We start from the raw sequence: 19,777 nt of genomic DNA on the forward strand, positions 1-19,777 counted from the left end.
TCAAGAATTTATCAATCTCTGCCTTGAAGACATTTAGCGTCCCGGCCTCCACTGCACTCTGCGGCAATGAATTACATAGGCCCACCACTCTCTGGCTGAAGAAACGTCTCCGCATTTCTGTTCTGAATTTACCCCCTCTAATTCTAAGGCTGTGTCCAGGGGTCCTAGTCTCCTCACCTAACGGAAACAATTTCCTAACGTCTACCCTTTCCAAGCCATGTATTATCTTGTAAGTTTCTATTAGATCTCCCCTTAACCTTCTAAACTCCAATGAATACAATCCCAGGATCCTCAGCCGTTCCTCGTATGTTAGATCTACCATTCTAGGGATCATCCGTGTGAATCTCTGCTGGACATGCTCCAGTGCCAGTATGTCCTTCCTGAGGTGTGGGGACCAAAACTGGACACAGTACTCCAAATGGGGCCTAGCCAGAGCTTTATAAAGTCTCAGTAGCACAACCGTGCTTTTATATTTCAACCCTCTTGAGATAAAATGCAGTATAGGGAGAGAACTGAAGAATGAATTTGAGATAGAAGGAGCAGCCATGATCATGTTGAATGGACTGCTCCTATTTTCTATGTTTCTAAGTTCATTCTTAGCATGTGGTACTTGGAATGCACTTCAATAAAATTAGAAAAGTATCATGGCGAACTAAAACAAAATCATGGACTGGCAATACCATTAGGTATTTTTAAAAAACAAAATCAACCCACATGGACTAGCTGACTATTCAGAATAACAAACGTATTTCAGAAGGCAAAACACATCTATTCAATTAAGAAAACTGAGAGAGACGAAAATGATTCCTAATTGAATTCCTTGCTTGTGCTTGATTAACTGTTTTTGACTAAGGCAGCAGTTAAACATACTCAGGTTTCAGCAACAACTTCCAATTATTTAGTATCTTTAACGTAGTAAACTGTTCCAACTGTTCACATGAGTCAAGCAAAGTTGAACACCAAATTAGATAAGGAGCTGGTGGGCTAGCTGATGGGTCAAAGGAGTAAGGTGTTAAACATGTCTTAAAGACAAAAATCACACAATGGCGGGTTATAGTCCAACAGATTTATTTGAAACCGCAAGCTTTTGGAACCCCCACTCATTCCTCAGGCAGCGAGTGAAAGAGAATACTTCTGACACAGAATTTATAAGTAAAAGATCAAAGAGTCACACAACTTATGCAAATGTATTGAATAAACCTCGGTGGGTATTAAGTCTTTAAATCAGTTAGAATGGAGGTGCAGGTTTCAATGGATTAATATGAAAATCCCAGAATTTCTTTCAAGTCACTGCCCCAAAATAACTTCAGGTTTTATCAGGGTAAAGGTGACTCCTCTGCTCAGACAATGTATTTTAGGTGTGAGACCATGTTTCAAGTCTGTTTGTATCTGTCAGACTGGTTTTATTTCTAAAGTAGGAATAATAGAATGCCACATTGACCGACTATTTACAGATTATGTGCTTTTTGAACAAAATAGAATGTATCTGTAAATACAAATTCACCAACACACTCTCTCTCACACATGCGTGCGCACGCACACATACATACTTTCCCTCACACACATATAAATCTATGGGGTGAATTTGCATTTGCAGATACATTCTATTTTGTTCAAAAAGCATATAGTCTGTAGACAGTCAGGTCAATGTGGCATTCTATAATTTCTACTTTGAAAATAAAACCAGTCTGACAGATACAAACAGATTTGAAACATGGTCTCACACCTAAAATACATTGTCTGAGCAGATGTGTCACCTTTACCCTGATAAAACCTGAAGTTATTTTGGGGCAGTGACTTGAAAGAAATTCTGGGATTTTCATATTAATTCACTGAAACCTGCACCCTCCATTCTAACTGACTAAAGACTTAATACCCACCTAAATTTGTTCAATACATTCACATAAGTTGTATGACTCTTTGATCTTTTACTTATAAATTCTGTGTCTAAAGTATTTTCTCTCTGTAGCTGCCTGAGGAATGAGCATTGGTTTTGAATGCTTGTACTTCCAAATAAATCTGTTAGACTATAATCCAGTGCCGTGTGATTTTTGACTTTGTCCACCCCAGTCCAACACTGGCACATCCACGTCAAAGAGAGCGCGAGTGAAACAAAGTGGGAATTCCAGCACTTAGAGATCTGAAGGCACAGCCACCACTGGTCAAGTGGTTTAAAAACTCAAGTCTTCAAGAGGCCAGAGCCGAAGGAGCGCTGGAGTGTGGGGGAATGATGAGAATTAAGGAGAGGTGAGGCCTTGGAAGGATTTGCAAACAAGGATGAAGATTGTTAAACCAAAGTGGTGTCCACCTGGAAACTGTGTATAGGATGTGTGAGTTGAAACCAAGATCAGGTTCAGCCATGATGTCAAATTTTTTTTTTAAATACATTTTCAAGTCAAATTTTTAATTAACCATTCAAGCTTTCAAGATGGTGAAAGCAGTTGTCAATATCTAAGGAACACAAAGGAACTAGCTTGCAATCTGTGTCATTACAACTTTTTATTGTCGTAGTTCCAGTGAAATACTATTAAACAATACTAAATGTTACATTAATGCAAGTTTCTGTTATTACTTCGCCTGAATTAAAATTAATCTCATTTGCAAACAACACAAGTTGCAAAAACCCATAACTAAAAACAGAAGGCTCTACTTACCCTAAAAATTCAACTAATTCTTAAGAGAAACCAACTGAGCATAGATTTTGACATTCAATTACAGCACCTGAAGTCCTTCAATAGCATAATTTGAATGCCAATATCCAGGTAGCATTTTGTCAGCACAAAACAAATTCAAAAGGTAGAAAAAATGCATTGTTATTTTTAATAATTGTAAATGCCAATTACATCTCCATATTCCACCACTTAAAAGAAAATGGTTTCCGGCATACATTTGAACCACAGTGAACATCACCTTTATTCAGGTGATAGGGAGCAAAGTCATCAATAAAGTTACAATCCAGGCCAAGGGGTTCCAGTGCTGAGCGCACCGCAGATTCCAGTGGACATTTTCCATTGATCAGAGGCCCAAATGGTTTTGGAATGCCCAGGTATTTCCCGAGGATGATCATGTTCACCTAGAAAATCACAAAGTGAGCAAATGAGTTAATTAGTTGTGTCCAACTGTTGGAATGGTAAAAATAATTGTGAGGTAACAAAAAGGGTCAGAGAAAAAGAAAGTAAGTAGGAAGAGTAAGACAGAGTAAGTGAGGGGATAAAAGACTGAAAGACAAAGATGAGGATAAAGGTTAAGGAATTATGAAAAGAATAAATGATAAGTGGAAAATTAAATAAAATGGAGAAGCAGGAGGCAATAACGCAAATATCTATTCTGACAATTAGTGGAGATATAAAACATATCTTATTTTACATTTATGATTCATCTGACAAAGACTTGACTCATGCTAAGCTGCTTAGCAGAGACCATGCATCTCCGGTGGGGATGAATTCTAAAGGCTGCTCTTATGTGTCTCTCAGTTACCCTCAAGCAGATACAGGGCCATCCACCCTTGTCAGTTATAACTTACCATATCTGGAAAAAAAGCTGTTGCTTGGTTGAATTTCTTGTGTAGCAGAAACAACCCAGGAATATCAATAATATCTTGCTCATCCAGTCCCAATTCCTTCTTTAAGACATCTCGATTCCAATCAATACATTGCTGAGTGGAAGATGGAGAAAATTTGAAAAAGTTATGCAATCATTTTTGCACAAGAACACATTAATTGTTCACTGTTATATCATATTGACCCACCTGCACAAAAGCATTATAGTCCAATAGGTTTTGATTACCTAGGATTTCATTAATTTTGATTGGTTTTGTATCGAGATCTAGGAAAGAAATATAAAAACAATATTAAAATAAAACAAAGAACTGCAAGTACTAGAGATCTGAAACAAACATGAAGCAAAATTTGCAGGTTTGGAAGAAAGTAAAGCTAATGTTTCAAGTTCCAACAGTTTCTTTTTACTGTTGCTGCCAGCCCTGTGGAGTTTATCCAGCTATTTCTTGTATATGTTAAAGCCAACATCGCTGTTTCTTATTCAGCTGGTTCTTTGAATAACTCTTTATTAAATTACATTGAGGTTTGTGCAACTAAATGTTCCACCCATTAATGATTTGTTGTCTGTTTCTTATTCCTGACACCAATTTGTAGACATAGAGTTATACAGCATGGAAACAGACCTTTCAGTCCAACCAGGCTATGCTGAACATGATCCCAAACTAAACTAGGCCTAAGTGCCTGCGCTTGGCCCATATCCCTCCAAACTTATCTTATTCAGGTATCTAAATGTCTTTTATATGTTGTAATTGTACCTGTATCCACCACTTCCACAGGAAGTTCATTCCACACACAAACCATTATCTGTGTAAAAAAAAAAGGCCTCTCATGTCGTTTTTAAATCTCTCTCTTCTCACCTTAAAAATGCTCCTTAGTCTTGAAATCCCCCATCCGAAGGAATCGACACCTAACATTAACTCTCTCTATACCTCTCATTAATTTATTAGCTTCTGTTAGGCTGCCTCTCAACCTCGTATGCTTCAGTGAAAAAAGTCCCAGCCTATCCAGCCTTTCTTTATAACCCAAACCTTCCATACCCGGCAACATCTTGGTAAACCTCTTCTGAACCCTCTCCAGCTTAATGATATCCTTTCTGTAACTGGGTGACCAGAACCGGACACAGTACTCCAGAAGAGACCTCACCAATGTCCTGCATAACCTCAACATGACTTCCCATCTCTGTTTATTAGTTATATTAATGAAGGAAAATCTTAGCACACATTGGTTCATGACGGATGTTTGGAAAAGAAAGAGTCATCAACAGGAAAGCTCCTGGTCTCCACTCTGCATGACCTATATTTGATTAACATGAAGACCTGTCGGAAGGATGTTGTGAAACTTGGAAGGGTTCAGAAATGATTTACAAGGATGCTGCCAGGGTTGGAGGGTTTGAGCTATAGGGAGAGGCTGAATAAGCTGGGGCTGTTTTCCCTGGAACATTGGAAGTTGAGGGGTAACCTTACAGAGGTTTATGAAATCATGAGGGACATGGATAGGGTAAATAGACAAGGTATTTTCCCTGGGATGGGGAGTCCAGAACTAGAGTGCATACATTTAGGGTAAGAAAGGAAAAATTTAAAAGGGACCTAAGGGGCATGTTTTTTCAAGCAGAGGGTGGTACGTGTATGGAATGAGTTGCCAGATGAAATGGTGGTGGCTGGTGTACAATTACAACATTTAAGAGGAATCTGGATGGGTAAATGAAGAGGAAGGGTTTAGACAGATATGGGCCAAGTGCTGACAAATGGGACTATATTAGTTTAGGATATCTGGTCAGCATGTACAAGTTGGGCCGAAAGGGCCATTTCTGTGCTGTACATCTCTGTGACTCTATAACTTATCCAAGCAATCAAAGCTGCAAAGTCTCCTGGATTTCTTATTTTTGGGGTCTCCCTTTGTCAATGTTAAATGAATATGTATAAAAATGACAATCATTGCTTGTTATTTTTATAGTCATAGTGTCATTATGGCACAGGAAGGAGTCATTCATCTGATCAAGTCCATGCTGGATGTGATGTATTAAATAGGAACATATTCAGGGGTGAGCTAGATACATTTTACCTAGTCCTACGTCAGCAGCAAGCACCTTTGCAGGATAGGCAGTTTAGGCTCAGGGCAAAAGAGGGATTGGGTTGTATATGTTTACTTTTGAATTATTACAACGAGTTAGAAACTCACTTTCAAACATTTGAGTTTCACCATGCCCTTCCTTCTGGAGCTTCTTGAACAACTTACAGCAGTCATCAGGACTTACCAGGAGAAGGCGGAAGCCCTGTAGAAACATAGGCAAGATGTGGATATTCAAACACTGATGTGCTCTCAGCAGGGCATCCTGACTAACCTATCCCACTCTGTCTCTTTGTCTTTTTTCTCCCTAAAATACACATGAAGTAGTGGAGGAGTGTGCTGTTATAGTGGTCAACTTCCCTCCCAACCAAGGGTTGGTCACCATAATTGCTTCCTAATGACTTTGTCTTGACCACAGCCTTTATACAATTGAGTACAGCATTCCTCTTCAAAATTTGCCATTGTCCAACTTGCTGGGACTGCCTTGATTGTTTCCAATTTTATGTTTCCAACAGGATCCAGACCAAATCTACCAACAGTTTCTCTTCCAACCGCCTAGTTCAGGGATTTCCCAATAAATCTGAACGTGGTTTTGATGATCCAATGACCAACATGATTTGCATGATGATGTCACATGCCTCCAGCAATTTGCATCTATCCTCGAGCACTGTCCCTGTCCACTCGTGCTCCTTCCAAATGACCATTGGTGCTTCATCTACAGAAGAATCCACAAACTCAACAAACAGTTCTTCCTAGCCATATCAGAGATTAAAGACAGTAAGTACCAAAAACTTTCATGTACTTACCCCCACACTCGTGGCTCCTCAACTATTCCAGAATCTTCTATAGACCTGTCGGACGCCATTACACATGTGGCCTCCACAGCGCCCGCGGCACCAAAGGCCGCCGCCGACCGTAACGTCACTTCCGCCCCCACCGACCTCGGAGCCCCCGCGATCGCCGCCCCAACAACTGCCCCGGTGACCACCACACACACAACCGCTTCCACGATCGCCGACGGACCCGCGACCCACGCGGCCACCGGGAATGACCACCACTCCTCCGTCGCCGCAACCATTTCCGCCCCTCCGGTTGCCGTCGGCGCAGCCACTTCTGCCCCCACTGACATCACTAACCTGCAGGAGCACAAATCCTCAGGTTTCCCCGCCCCCACGCCGTCTTTCGTCACTACGCGTAACCCCGCCCCCACGCAAACCTTCGTCACCACACATAACCCCGCCCCCACGCCGTCTTTTGTCACTTCACGTAACCCCGCCCCCCACGCTTATTTCCATCACGACGCATGACCCCGCCCCCACATCGAGCAACGTCACCACGTCTAACTCCGCCCCTACTTCGATCTCTGTCCCCGCCCCTAACCCCGCCCCCAGCCCCAGCTCCAGTCCCACACCTAGCTCCCAGCCTTGCCAGATTTTCACCATCCCTCCAGATCTCCCCCTCTCTGAGGATAAAAGATCAGTCCTCAGCAGGGGCCTCACCTTCATTCCCCTACGCCCTCGGATTAATGAGTTCAACACGCGGCGAGATATTGAACAATTCTTCCGCCGCCTTCGCCTCCGTGCCTACTTTCACAACCAAGACTCCCGCCCACCCTCTGACGACCCCTTCTCCCGCCTCCTACACACCCCATCCACCTGGACACCCCGTGCTGGCCTCCTACCCGCCCTCGACCTCTTTATAGCCAACTGCCGCTGTGACATTAACCGACTCAACCTGTCCACCCCTCTCACTCACTCCAACCTCTCACCCTTAGAACGTGCAGCCCTCCACTCCCTCCGCTCCAATCCCAACCTCACCATCAAACCCGCAGACAAGGGAGGCGCGGTGGTAGTTTGGCGCACTGACCTGTATACCGCTGAAGCCAAACGCCAGCTCGCGGACGCCTCCTCTTATCGCCCCCTTGACCACGACCCCACCTCCCACCACCAAACCATCACCTCCCAGGCCATCCAGGACCTCATCACCTCAGGGGATCTCCCATCCACCGCCTCCAACCTCAAAGTCCCACAACCCCGCACCGCCCGTTTCTACCTCCTGCCCAAAATCCACAAACCTGCCTGCCCCGGCCGACCCATTGTCTCAGCATGCTCCTGCCCCACCGAACTCATCTCCCAATACCTCGACACGGTCCTGTCCCCTTTAGTCCAAGAACTCCCCACCTACGTTCGGGACACCACCCACGCCCTCCACCTCCTCCAGGATTTTCGCTTCCCCGGTCCCCAACGCCTTATTTTCACTATGGACATCCAGTCCCTGTACACCTCCATCCCCCATCACGAAGGACTCAAAGCCCTCCGCTTCTTCCTTTCCCGCCGCACCAACCAGTACCCTTCCACTGACACCCTCCTTCGACTGACTGAACTGGTCCTCACCCTGAATAACTTCTCTTTTCAATCCTCCCACTTCCTCCAAACTAAAGGAGTTGCCATCGGCACCCGCATGGGCCCCAGCTATGCCTGCCTCTTCGTAGGATATGTGGAACAGTCCATCTTCCGCAACTACACTGGCACCACCCCCCACCTTTTCCTCCGCTACATCGATGACTGTATCGGCGCTGCCTCGTGCTCCCACGAGGAGGTTGAACAGTTCATCAACTTTACTAACACCTTCCATCCCGACCTGAAATTCACCTGGACTGTCTCAGACTCCTCCCTCCCCTTCCTAGACCTTTCCATTTCTATCTCGGGCGACCGACTCAACACAGACATCTATTATAAACCGACTGACTCCCACAGCTACCTGGACTACACCTCCTCCCACCCTGCCCCCTGTAAAAACGCCATCCCATATTCCCAATTCCTTCGTCTCCGCCGCATCTGCTCCCAGGAGGACCAGTTCCAACACCGCACAGCCCAGATGGCCTCCTTCTTCAAGGACCGCAGATTCCCCCCAGACGTGATCGACGATGCCCTCCACCGCATCTCCTCCACTTCCCGCTCCTCCGCCCTTGAGCCCCGCTCCTCCAACCGCCACCAAGACAGAACCCCACTGGTTCTCACCTACCACCCCACCAACCTGCGCATACAACGTATCATCCGCCGCCATTTCCGCCACCTCCAAACGGACCCCACCACCAAGGATATATTTCCCTCCCCTCCCCTATCAGCGTTCCGCAAGGACCACTCCCTTCGTGACTCCCTCGTCAGATCCACACCCCCCACCAACCCAACCTCCACCCCCGGCACCTTCCCCTGCAACCGCAGGAAATGTAAAACTTGCGCCCACACCTCCACACTCACTTCCCTCCAAGGCCCCAAGGGATCCTTCCATATCTGCCACAAGTTCACCTGTACCTCCACACACATCATCTATTGCATCCGCTGCACCCGATGTGGCCTCCTCTATATTGGTGAGACAGGCCGCTTACTTGCGGAACGCTTCAGAGAACACCTCCGGGCCGCCCGAACCAACCAACCCAATCACCCCGTGGCTCAACACTTTAACTCTCCCTCCCACTCCACCGAGGACATGCAGGTCCTTGGACTCCTCCACCGGCAGAACACAACAACACGACGGCTGGAGGAGGAGCGCCTCATCTTCCGCCTGGGAACCCTCCAACCACAAGGTATGAATTCAGATTTCTCCAGTTTCCTCATTTCCCCTCCCCCCACCTTGTCTCAGTCGGTTCCCTCAACTCAGCACCACCCTCCTAACCTGCAATCCTCTTCCTGACCTCTCCGCCCCCACCCCACTCCGGCCTATCACCCTCACCTTGACCTCCTTCCACCTATCCCACCTCCATCGCCCCTCCCCCTAGTCCCTCCTCCCTACCTTTTATCTTAGCCTGCTTGGCTCTCTCTCTTATTCCTGATGAAGGGCTTATGCTCGAAACGTCGAATTCTCTATTCCTGAGATGCTGCCTGGCCTGCTGTGCTTTGACCAGCAACACATTTGCAGCCCATGCCATGACTCAACTTCCTTCCATAACAATAGAAGGAAATGCATTTCTCCAGGGAATGTACAGTACAAAATCGAAGAGAATGCAGTGAATGAGAAAGAGAATGCAAATAAGCAGACAAAGAAACCTGGGTTGAGAGAGGGAGATAAGCCTTCCATGTACATTTTGATTGATTTTGATTGGCAATCCTATAGGTAGGACCTTGAGACAGCACTTGGTTCTGATGCAGTTCCACTTTGCCTTAAATCAACTGTAAATTGGGAGGACAGAAGATAGAATCCAATGGAAATCCTTGCAGTCTACCTTACAATTGCTCTGTTGAACTCAGGTTGCTGTATCAAGTGGATCTGTTTATAATTGTTCACACATTGCCTGTGTGAGGAAAAGAATTGTAAACGTTCTTTCTGCAAAAATCACAAGGCTCAGTGTGGGCTATCAGGGGAGGTGGGTGTCGGTTAAGTAAGATATGCCTGTACAAACAGTTACAAGCATCTGTTTCCCAGTTCTGCAAAAACAAAAAATAAGACCACCAACAAGAGGTCATAAGGCTCAGTGTAAATAAAGAATAAAAGGAAATATTGCTTTGGCTAGCACGGAAACAGATGGCAGTGAAGAAGAATATATAACAATAAGACCACAGAGGGAGGTGGTCGAACGGCCTTGTGAGGCCAGAGATAAACAGTTTGTCACGGACAAGGCCGGATGAGTTCAGAGATAAACAGCCGGGTTTCGAGTAGTGACAGATGTAAATGGGAAGGAGCAATGGGAGAAGGGAAGAGAAATGAATTACATAAATATTGTGGACTCGTTAAACTCGGTGTGTATGTGCCTGCCTTGTAGACAGTAGACACCACACCCCTCTTGCAAGAGCGTAATCAACGGTACTACTGCTTCAGATCTTGTCTCGGACTGAAATTATTGAAGTGAGTGAGCTTTGTTTCTCACACCTGTCTGATTGTTAATTGCCTTACAATTTCACTCAATTGTCCAGCATACCCTTTAAGACTTGTGAAACTCTTGGGGAAATCACATAAGTGCTGTTTCCACATGTCTTGAGGCAAAGTTGACTAAAACAATCCCCTGTAAATCCCTCACTGTTCACTTGGTAGAACTAAAATGGTTACCTTTCTGTCAGGGGCTGGAACAAAGGTCATGAACTCATCCACATGACCTATGAACAACCAGTCGGAGAAGAGTTCAATCGGAGACTGTACCTTCTGAGCATACAGAAAGTCTCGAACAACCTTTGCCATGTTTCGCCCATCAGAAGTACTAGAAAAATAATTTTTAAAAATATAAATTCTACTTTTCTATATCAAGAACACCAGTTTTATGAATCCTTGATTGTTTCTATTTCGCATTTTGAGCCAAAAGATCTAGAAAAGAGCACAACTCTGGCTAGAGAATGTCAAACTTGCTAGAACTCTAATGATTGCTGTAATGGCTAATGGTCATCTATGTTCTTTACGAGTTTCCTATCAGATTCATAAACTTTGCCAGTCTTCTATTAGGACCTTTGATCTAACAGCAGATCCTCAGCAAATACCAGGGCAGATTTGAGGCACAAGTTAAAAGTGCCTGAGAGATCAATAATGTGAAAGGTACAGCACACGATCACAGTGTCACAGGTGTTACCCCTAGCTGGGCTAATCTCACTCTATAAAGCAATGTCAGCTTGCTTGCATAATTTATTGGTTTTGAGGATTTATTTCATGATATTTTAGGAATATCAGGTCACATTTTTGAGTGCCAGCAATAGTAAAGGACTGTTACCTGCACATTATAATGCTGAACACTTTCTTTATGTGTAGATCAAGGGCAAGATGGGCAGGTGTAGGAAGGCAGTGCAGAAGATTTGTGTGTCCTTTTCAAATCTGGGCACTTAGAATCATAGAGGTATACAGCACGGAAACAGATCCTTAGGACCAACTCATCCAAGCCGACCAGATATCCTAAATTAATCTAGTCCCAGATTCCTCTAAAGCCTTCCTATTCATATACCCATCCAGATGCCTCTTTAATGTGTTGTAATTGTACCAGCCTCCACCACTTCCACTGGTAGCTCATTCCATACACGCACCATCCTCTGCACAAAAATATTGCTCCTTAGGACCCTTTTAAATCTTACCCCTCTTACCTTAAACCTATACCCTCAAGTTTTGGGCTCCACCCCCACCACAAGGAAAAGACCCTTGCCCCTCATGATTTTATAAATCTCCATAAGGTCACCCCTCAGCCTCTGACACCAGGGAAAATAGCCCTCAGCCTCTTCCTGTACCTCAAACAGTTCAACCCTGGCAACAGCCTTGTAAATCTTTCTTGAACCCTTTCAAGTTTCACAACATCCTTCCTATAGCAGAGAGACCTGAACTGCACGCAGTATTCCAAAAGTGGCCTAACCATTGTCTGCGCAGCTGCAACAACCTCCCAACTCCTATACTCAATGCACTGGCCAATAAAGGAAAGCATACCAAACCACTATCCTATCTACCTGCAATTCCACTTTCAAGGAACTATGAACCTGCACTCCAAGATCTCCTTGTTCAGCAACACTCCCCAGGACCTTACTACAAGTCCTGCCCTGATTTGCCTTTCCAAAATGCAGCACCTCATATTTATCTAAATTATACTCCATCTGTCACTTCTTGGCCAAATTGACCCATCTGATCAAGATCCCCATTGTACACTGAGGTAACCTTCTTTGCTGTCCACTACACTTCCAATTTTGATGTCACCTGCAAACTTACTAACTATATCTCCTATGTTCACATCCAAACCATTTATATATATGATTGGACCCAGCACCAATCCTTTTGGCACACCAATAGTCACTGGCCTCCAGTCTGAAAAGCAACCCTCCATCACCACCCTCTGTCTTCTACCTTTGAGCCAATTCTGTTGGCGTCCAAATGGTTAGTTCTCCCTGTATTCCATGTGATCTAATCTTACTAACCAGTCTACCATGATAACCTTGTTGAACACCTTACTGAAGTCCACATAGATCACATCCACCATTCTGTCCACATCAATCCTCTTGGTTACTTCTTCAAAAAACCCAATCAAGTTAGTGAGACATGATTTCCCACGCTCAAAGCCATGTTGACTATACTAATCAGTCCTTGCCTATCCAAATACATGTAAATCCTGTCCCTCAGGGTTCAGTCCAACAATCTGCCCACCACCAATGTCAGGCTCACCCATTTCTCGTTTCCTGGCTTTTCCTTACCATCTTTCTTAAATAGTGGCACCATGTTATCCAACTCCTAGTCTTCCAGCACCTCACCTGTGGCTATTGATGATACAAATATCTCAGTACAGGGTTCAGCAATAATTCCCCGAGGTTTTCACTTAATTTGTTAATGGATTTTTCAAGTCTTCTACAGAACTCAGTGGGGGCCAAGCAAACTTCGGCCCAACAAGTCCACACCGACCCTCCGAAAAGTAACCCACCCAGACCCATTTCCCTCTGACTAATGCACCTAATACTATGACCAATTCACTTAACCTGCATGTCTTTGGGCTATAGGAGGAATTCGGTGCACCCGGAGGAAACCCACGCTGACACCGGGAGAATGTGCAATCCCCACACAGTCACCCAAGGCTGGAATTGAACCTGGGTCCTTGGCGCTGTGAGGCAGCAGTGCTAACCACTGAGCCACCATGCCGTATGTTTTTTTGGGGTTGTTTCCTCATTTCTAGTGAAGTTCAGTTCTACTGTCTACATCTTAATTCAAATAACAGGCAAGGAGAAGAACTCACTAAAGGTGAAAGTCCCCACTTTTGCACAGTTTAAACTTGGTATTTGAGTAGTGACTGGAAGATGTGTGGAGATATACAGTCCTCTGTGAAGTCACCTGGTTGGCTATAGGCTACATAAGTGTCTCGAACCACCAAAACATTGAACTTTTAAAGAACAATTAAATTAATAGCCATCCCCTGTATATTTCCAGAAAGTTCTGTTTTTATTCTGAGTGCTCAGACAGTGAATTAATAACCTTTAGGGTGAAAGACACTTATGCGTCAGTGTTGACCCAACTGCTGTCCATCACATTACAAAAGGCACTTTCTCAAAAACAATACAGTATGTATCACAGGAAAGGTGGTATCAATTTGAAAAATGTACATATTAAGAATTGGGATTCTATGTATGATTTAAAGGCTAATTGAACTTGAGGCTTGTCCAATTAAAAGTAAAATCAAATGTTTGATGTAAAATGCTTGATTTTAGAAAAGGACAGAATAGACAGAAATGGCTAACTCTTGAGCCAATCAATGAGTCAATGGTGTTTCACTAACTACACTTACAGAGGAAGCAGGGTTACTTGGTCAAGATATTGGAGAATGATTGTCACCTGCGCAATATACACAAGGGGCAAGAACTCTTCACCTTGGTTTCCCTTCCCCAAAAATCAATGAAATAACTTTACGTAGGAAAAGCACTTCCGATGATAATCCTTCCCATTGGATATTCTTTTCCATTCACTGTTACTGGAGGGCTGACCTCGAGATTCCCAAAGGAGTCCAGGCTGTTGATAAAATTAGATTGTCTGCTTACCTGTCCAAAATCCGGGCCCTAGACAAATACATAACCAGAGACAAGATGGAATTCAAATTTGTGTAAAAATAAGCTCACTTTTGTTAGAGTTTTATATCAGAATGAAGTTGATGGTTAAAGACTGGCAGTTGCTAAGAATGTTGCTTGCTGAACTATATGGCCATTGGCCTCAGTGCAGTCTATCCCTTAATCTGTCTGCACAAATGGTAAAGTTAAGAAACAGGTCATCAAATTTCAATGGACACAAAGATTCATCATTACTGGAGATACTGGAAACAATATTTTCCAATCTTTTTACACTTATTGACAGCAAACTCAAATTACATATGACACGGAGTACAAACACAGCAAAGCACTATTCCTTAGTTAGCATTTGCAAAATATAGTCAACATGGGTTCATTGCAGGGTGGATCTCTTCCCACTCTTCCATTAAACACTTTGGATGATTGTCCAGTGAAGCACTCTGGGCATTTGAAAATAAGATGGGAAGGCTCTGAACTATCAAGCAATTAATATAAATCTCCTTAAATCTGCTTCAGGAAATCCAGGAGCCCAACACTAGGGGTGTTAAATAAAACGCATAATTTCCAATTTCTTCAGATGTTTCCATTTATTAGTTTGAAAAATTACAGATCAAGAGAAACATGTTAATCAGTTAATTCAGAATCTGCTCACTTTCTAATCATGTTGCAAGAATAGATGTGTTAGGCACCAAAATGTAGAAGCACAGGGGCCGGAGCTTATGTGGTGAAACTTCAATAGTCTAGGGATGAACAATCTAACCATTTTATTACTTTTAGATAGCTTGTAGACTTTTATTATATCAAAGTAACAAAAAAAAACAACTTAAATCAATCCTAATCTTATCCTATTAAAGGAGGAGTCATTGGATTTCAGGCCTGCCATCAGATATCACATCCAGGCACTCTAAAGGTATCTGCCAGGTTTTGGCTTCAGTGGGGGCCAAGAACCACCAAATACTGTTATCAATGGGTGTACAAATGATAATAATTAGACACCAGCCACTACCTGGCAGGTAGTTGATGCCAGACAGATTCCAGCTCCAGCAAGATCACTCAATGATGGCAACTCTTTGGAGTTATATTTCCTAATTTTGCTCCCACTCACACCTCCAAACCAGTCTCTGCAGGATGCTACTTATTATGAGTGTCTGGGTGGCCATTGAACAACAACACAAAGATATTTAGTGCTGCAAACCATATTTGGAGTCTGATTTTCATGGCGGTGGTTGGAAAGTCAAGTTGACCCAGTAAGTATGCTTTCTTTAAAAAGGGTTGCTAGCCACCATATTTTCGTTCTGAAATACAGGGATGAAATGGTTGCAACAAGGTGGCAATGCTCAGATGGTAAGCCTGGCATGATATAATCCTGCCTCCATTTATTGGGACATCAGCTCAATTTAAATGATACATTTCAGGCCTTCAAACTTCTATCCCTCACTTCCATCATGCACTATCCCCGTGCACTTTTCCTGTTCTCTCTTATACCCCATTGCCCCTCAAAATGCTAATGCAGTACTCTCTGCCATGTGAGATAAGTGGTGCTATACACAGTCAAGCATTGACACTTAACTCAGTTATAATAAAACCTGAAAATTGTAAAAAATTAAGTCATTTGAAACTGAAAACCATAATTCTATTTTCTTCATGTAAGCTATTTCGGATATTCCGGTAAATCAAAACCACCCAAAAAAGTGGCAAGTGCATTTTTAATTTTGAAAAGGTCTCTGGCCATTTAACTCATCTCAGACTAGATATCCCAATCACTGCAGCAAAAACACACCCAGTTTATAATATAACGTAACTATTGAAGCTGAAAGAACATTTATTTGTGCATTTAAAATAATGTCATTAAATAATTCCAGGCGTGAGTGACTGGTGTTTTTTCAGTTCCTCATGTGTGATTGAGATGCCCCCATAGTTCACTTTCTCTGGAAGAAATACCTAATCAGCGAAGGGCCTGAATCCACTAAAATTGTAGGGTGGCAAGTGTGTTGTGTATGGGTTACCAGACCCTTATTCCATGTCCATAAAAATGGTCAGAAACAGCAATGGAGCTGGAACCTTGAAATTGGGCTCTGCCATTTTTTAAGGACCCCTAAATCATAGTCATAGAATCATAGAGACATACAGCATGGAAACAGGCCCTTCGGTACAACTCATCCATGCTGACCAGATATCCTAAACTAATTTACTCCCATTTGCCAGCACTTGGCCCATATCCTGCTAAACCTATTGAGAAATCCATCCAGATGCCTTTTAATTATACCAGCCTCCACCACTTCCTCTGGCAGCTCATTCCATACATGCACCACCCTGTATGTGAAAAAGTTGCCCCTTTGGTCACTTTTATGTCTTTCTCCTCTCATTCTAAACCTATGCCCTCTACTGCTGGACTCCCACACCCCAGGAAAAGACCATGGCCCTCATGATTTTATAAACTTCTATAAGGTCACCCCTCAGCCTCCGACACTTCAGGGAAAACAGCCCCAGCCTATTCAGCTTCTCCCTATAGCTCAAATCCTCCAACCCTGGCAACATCCTTGTAAATCATTTCTGAACCCTTTCAAGTTTCACAACATCCTTCCAATAGAAAGGAGATCAAATTGCATGCAATATTCCAAAAGTGGCCTAACCAATGTCCTGTACAGACACAACTTGACCTCCTAACTCCTATACACAATGCTCTGACCAATAAAGGGAAGCATACCAAATGCCTTGTTCACTATCCTATCTAAGTGCTACTGTACTTTCAAGGAACTATGAACCTGCATTCCAAGGTGTCTTTGTTCAGCAACACTCCCCAGGACCTTACCATTAAGTGTATAAATCCTCTCCTGATTTCCAAAATGCAGCACCTCACATTTATCTAAATTAAACTCCATCTGCCACTCCACAGCCCTTTGGCCCATCTGATCACAATCCTGTTGTAATCTGAGGTAACCTTCTTTGCTGTCCAGTACACCTCCAATTTTGGTGTCATCTACAAACTTACTAATTTGTGACCTCAACAAAGATCCTAGCTTTGGAATCTGATTCAAACTGTCTTACAACAGGAATACGTTCAGACTTGACAATCCTGTCAACTTAGTATTCAAACAGTTAAGTTTGTTCTAACCTTTTGCTGTATAGAGGTTTTTTTATTGTACACTGTCGAAGGTCACAAATGAGTACTTAGAATAAGGTAAGTTACAAAAGAAATACATGATCCCCAAAATACGTGAGTAAACTGAAGTGATTTTAAACATTCTAAAATTATACTCCAAAGAAACGTTGTGCCTTACCAGGAGTTTTTTGTACGGAAACATCATTAGACCAGCATTCCGAGGAGAATCCAACACAACAGGGAAGGATTTGTGAGGAGCTTGTGTGTAACCAAATTCAATTTCATCCTGGAAGAGAAAGATCAGCATGACAATCCCTCAGAAAGGCAAGGTGCAAAAAGACAAAAGAAACATAAATTTAGGCAAATAAAAGATCAATAGCACTGGAAAAGCCTGGGAGAGAGGAGAAAAAACAAAACGCACAGGCAGGGAGACTATGTCCAAAGATAGAACAGATAAAAATTAAGAGAAGGAGGCAGTTATTTGGTCCTTGAACCTATTCAGGCATTCACTGAGATCATGGCTGTTCTAATTAATCCACATTCCAAGCCTCACTTCAATAACCTTTCACTCGCTTGTTTCGAATTATCGAATCCCTGTAGTGTGGGAACAGGCCATTCAGCCCAACAAGTCCACACTGATCCTCCAAAGAGTAACCCACCCAGACTCATTCTCCTACCCTATTACTTTACATTTCCCATAACTAATGCATCTAACCTACACATCTCTGAACACTATGGGCAATTTAGACAATAGGTGCAGGAGTAGGCCATTCAGCCCTTCATGCCAGCACCATAGCTGATCATCCGCAATCAGTATCCTGTTCCTGTCTTAACCCCAGTGTCCCCATAACCCTTAATTCAACTATCTTTAAGAGCTCTATCCATCTCTTTCTTGAAAGTATCCAGAGACTTGGCCTCCATTTCATTCTGAGGCAGAGCATTCCATATATACACCACTCTCTGGGTGAAGGGGTTTCTCCTCAATTCTGTTCTAAATGGCCTACCCTTTATTTTTAAATTGTGTCCTCTGGTTCTGGACTCACCCATCAGCGGAAACATGCTTCCTGCCTCCAGAGTGTCCAATCCTTTAATAATCTTATATGTCTCAATCAGATCTCCTCTCATCCTTCTAAAGTCATGTATACAAGCCTGGTCGCTCCAATCTTTCAATGCATAATAGTCCCACCATTCTGGGAATTGACTTTGTGAACCTATGCTGTACTCCCTCAATAGCCAGCATGTCTTTCCTCAAATTTGGAGACCAAAACTGCACACAATACTCCAGCTGCAGTTTCACCAGGGCCCTGTACAGCTGTAGAAGGAACTCTGCTCCTTGATCAATTCCTCTTGTTATGAAGGCCAGTATGCCATTAGCTTTCTTCACTGCCTGCTGTACCTGCATGCTTGCTTTCATTGACTGATGTACAAGAACACCTAGATCTCGTTGTACTTTCCCTTTACCTAACTTGACTCCACTTAGAAAGTAATCTGCCTTCCTGTTCTTGCCATCAGAGTGGATAACCACACATTTATCCACATTAAACTGCATCTGTTATGCATCCGTCCACTCACCTAGCCTGTACAAGTCACCCCGTATTCTCCTCACATTTTAGCCTGCCACCCAGCTTTGTGTCATCAGCAAATTTGCTAATATTACTTTTAATACCTTCATCTACATCATTAATGTATATTGTAAACAACTGCAGTCCCAGCACCAAACCTTGTGGTACCTCAATGGTCACCTCCTGCCATTCCAAAAGGGACCCATTTATCAGCACTCTTTCCTTCCTGTCAGCCAGTCAATTTTCAGTCCAAGTCAGTATTTTGCCCCCAATACAATGTGCCCTAATTTTGCTCACTAATCTCCTATGTGGGACTTTCTGAAAGTCCAAGTACATAAAATCCATTGGCTGTCCCTTGTCCATCTTCATAGTTACATCCTCAAAAAATTCCAGAAGTTAGTCAAGTATGATTTCCTCTTCGTAAATCCATGCTGACTCTGACCTATCCTGTTACTGTTATCCAAATGAGTCTTAACTTCATCTTTTATAATTGACTTTAGCATCTTTCCCACCACTGATGTCAGGCTAACCTGTCTATAATTCCCTGCTTTCTCTCCCTCCGTTTTTGAAAAGTGGGACACATCAGCCACCCTCCAATCCGCAAGAACTGATCCTGAATCGACAGAACATTGGAAAATGATTACCAATGCATCCACGATTTCTAGAGTCACCTCCTTAAGTACCCTGGGATGCAGACCATCAGGGTCCAAGGACTTATCAGCCTCCAGACCTAACAGTTTTTCCAATACCATTTCCTGCCAAATATAAATTCCCTTCAATTCATCCATTACCCTATGTCCTTCAGCCACTATTACATCTGCTTGTGTCTTCCCCAGTGAACACAGATCCAAAGTACCTATTCAACTCTTCTGCCATTTCCTTGTTCCCCATAATAAATTCACCCGTTTCTGTTTCAAGGGCGGAATTTTAGTCTGAACCATTTTTTTTTCTTTTCACATACCTAAAAAAGCTTTTACTATCCTCCTTTAG

The 19,777-nt window shown here is 43.2% G+C and overlaps 1 protein-coding gene across 3 annotated transcripts in view; it reads right to left on the minus strand.

Annotated features, from left to right (window-relative positions):
* Positions 1 to 2,554: 2,554 nt before the first annotated feature.
* The window catches only part of padi2 (peptidyl arginine deiminase, type II), a 42,550-nt gene continuing 25,327 nt past the window's right edge, over positions 2,555 to 19,777 (minus strand). For all 3 annotated transcript variants that reach the window (XM_060852176.1, XM_060852177.1, XM_060852175.1), the window contains exons 11-17: positions 17,404 to 17,511; positions 13,971 to 14,116; positions 10,668 to 10,815; positions 5,736 to 5,829; positions 3,749 to 3,825; positions 3,524 to 3,655; positions 2,555 to 3,073 (exon numbers count right to left, since the gene is read on the minus strand). In XM_060852176.1, the coding sequence (XP_060708159.1) occupies positions 2,840 to 3,073; positions 3,524 to 3,655; positions 3,749 to 3,825; positions 5,736 to 5,829; positions 10,668 to 10,815; positions 13,971 to 14,116; positions 17,404 to 17,511 (939 nt within the window). In that variant the 3' untranslated portion in view covers positions 2,555 to 2,839. The remainder of the gene's footprint in view (positions 3,074 to 3,523; positions 3,656 to 3,748; positions 3,826 to 5,735; positions 5,830 to 10,667; positions 10,816 to 13,970; positions 14,117 to 17,403; positions 17,512 to 19,777) is intronic.

The sequence above is a fragment of the Hemiscyllium ocellatum genome, chromosome 37, assembly GCF_020745735.1.
Source record: "Hemiscyllium ocellatum isolate sHemOce1 chromosome 37, sHemOce1.pat.X.cur, whole genome shotgun sequence".
NCBI lineage: Eukaryota > Metazoa > Chordata > Chondrichthyes > Orectolobiformes > Hemiscylliidae > Hemiscyllium > Hemiscyllium ocellatum.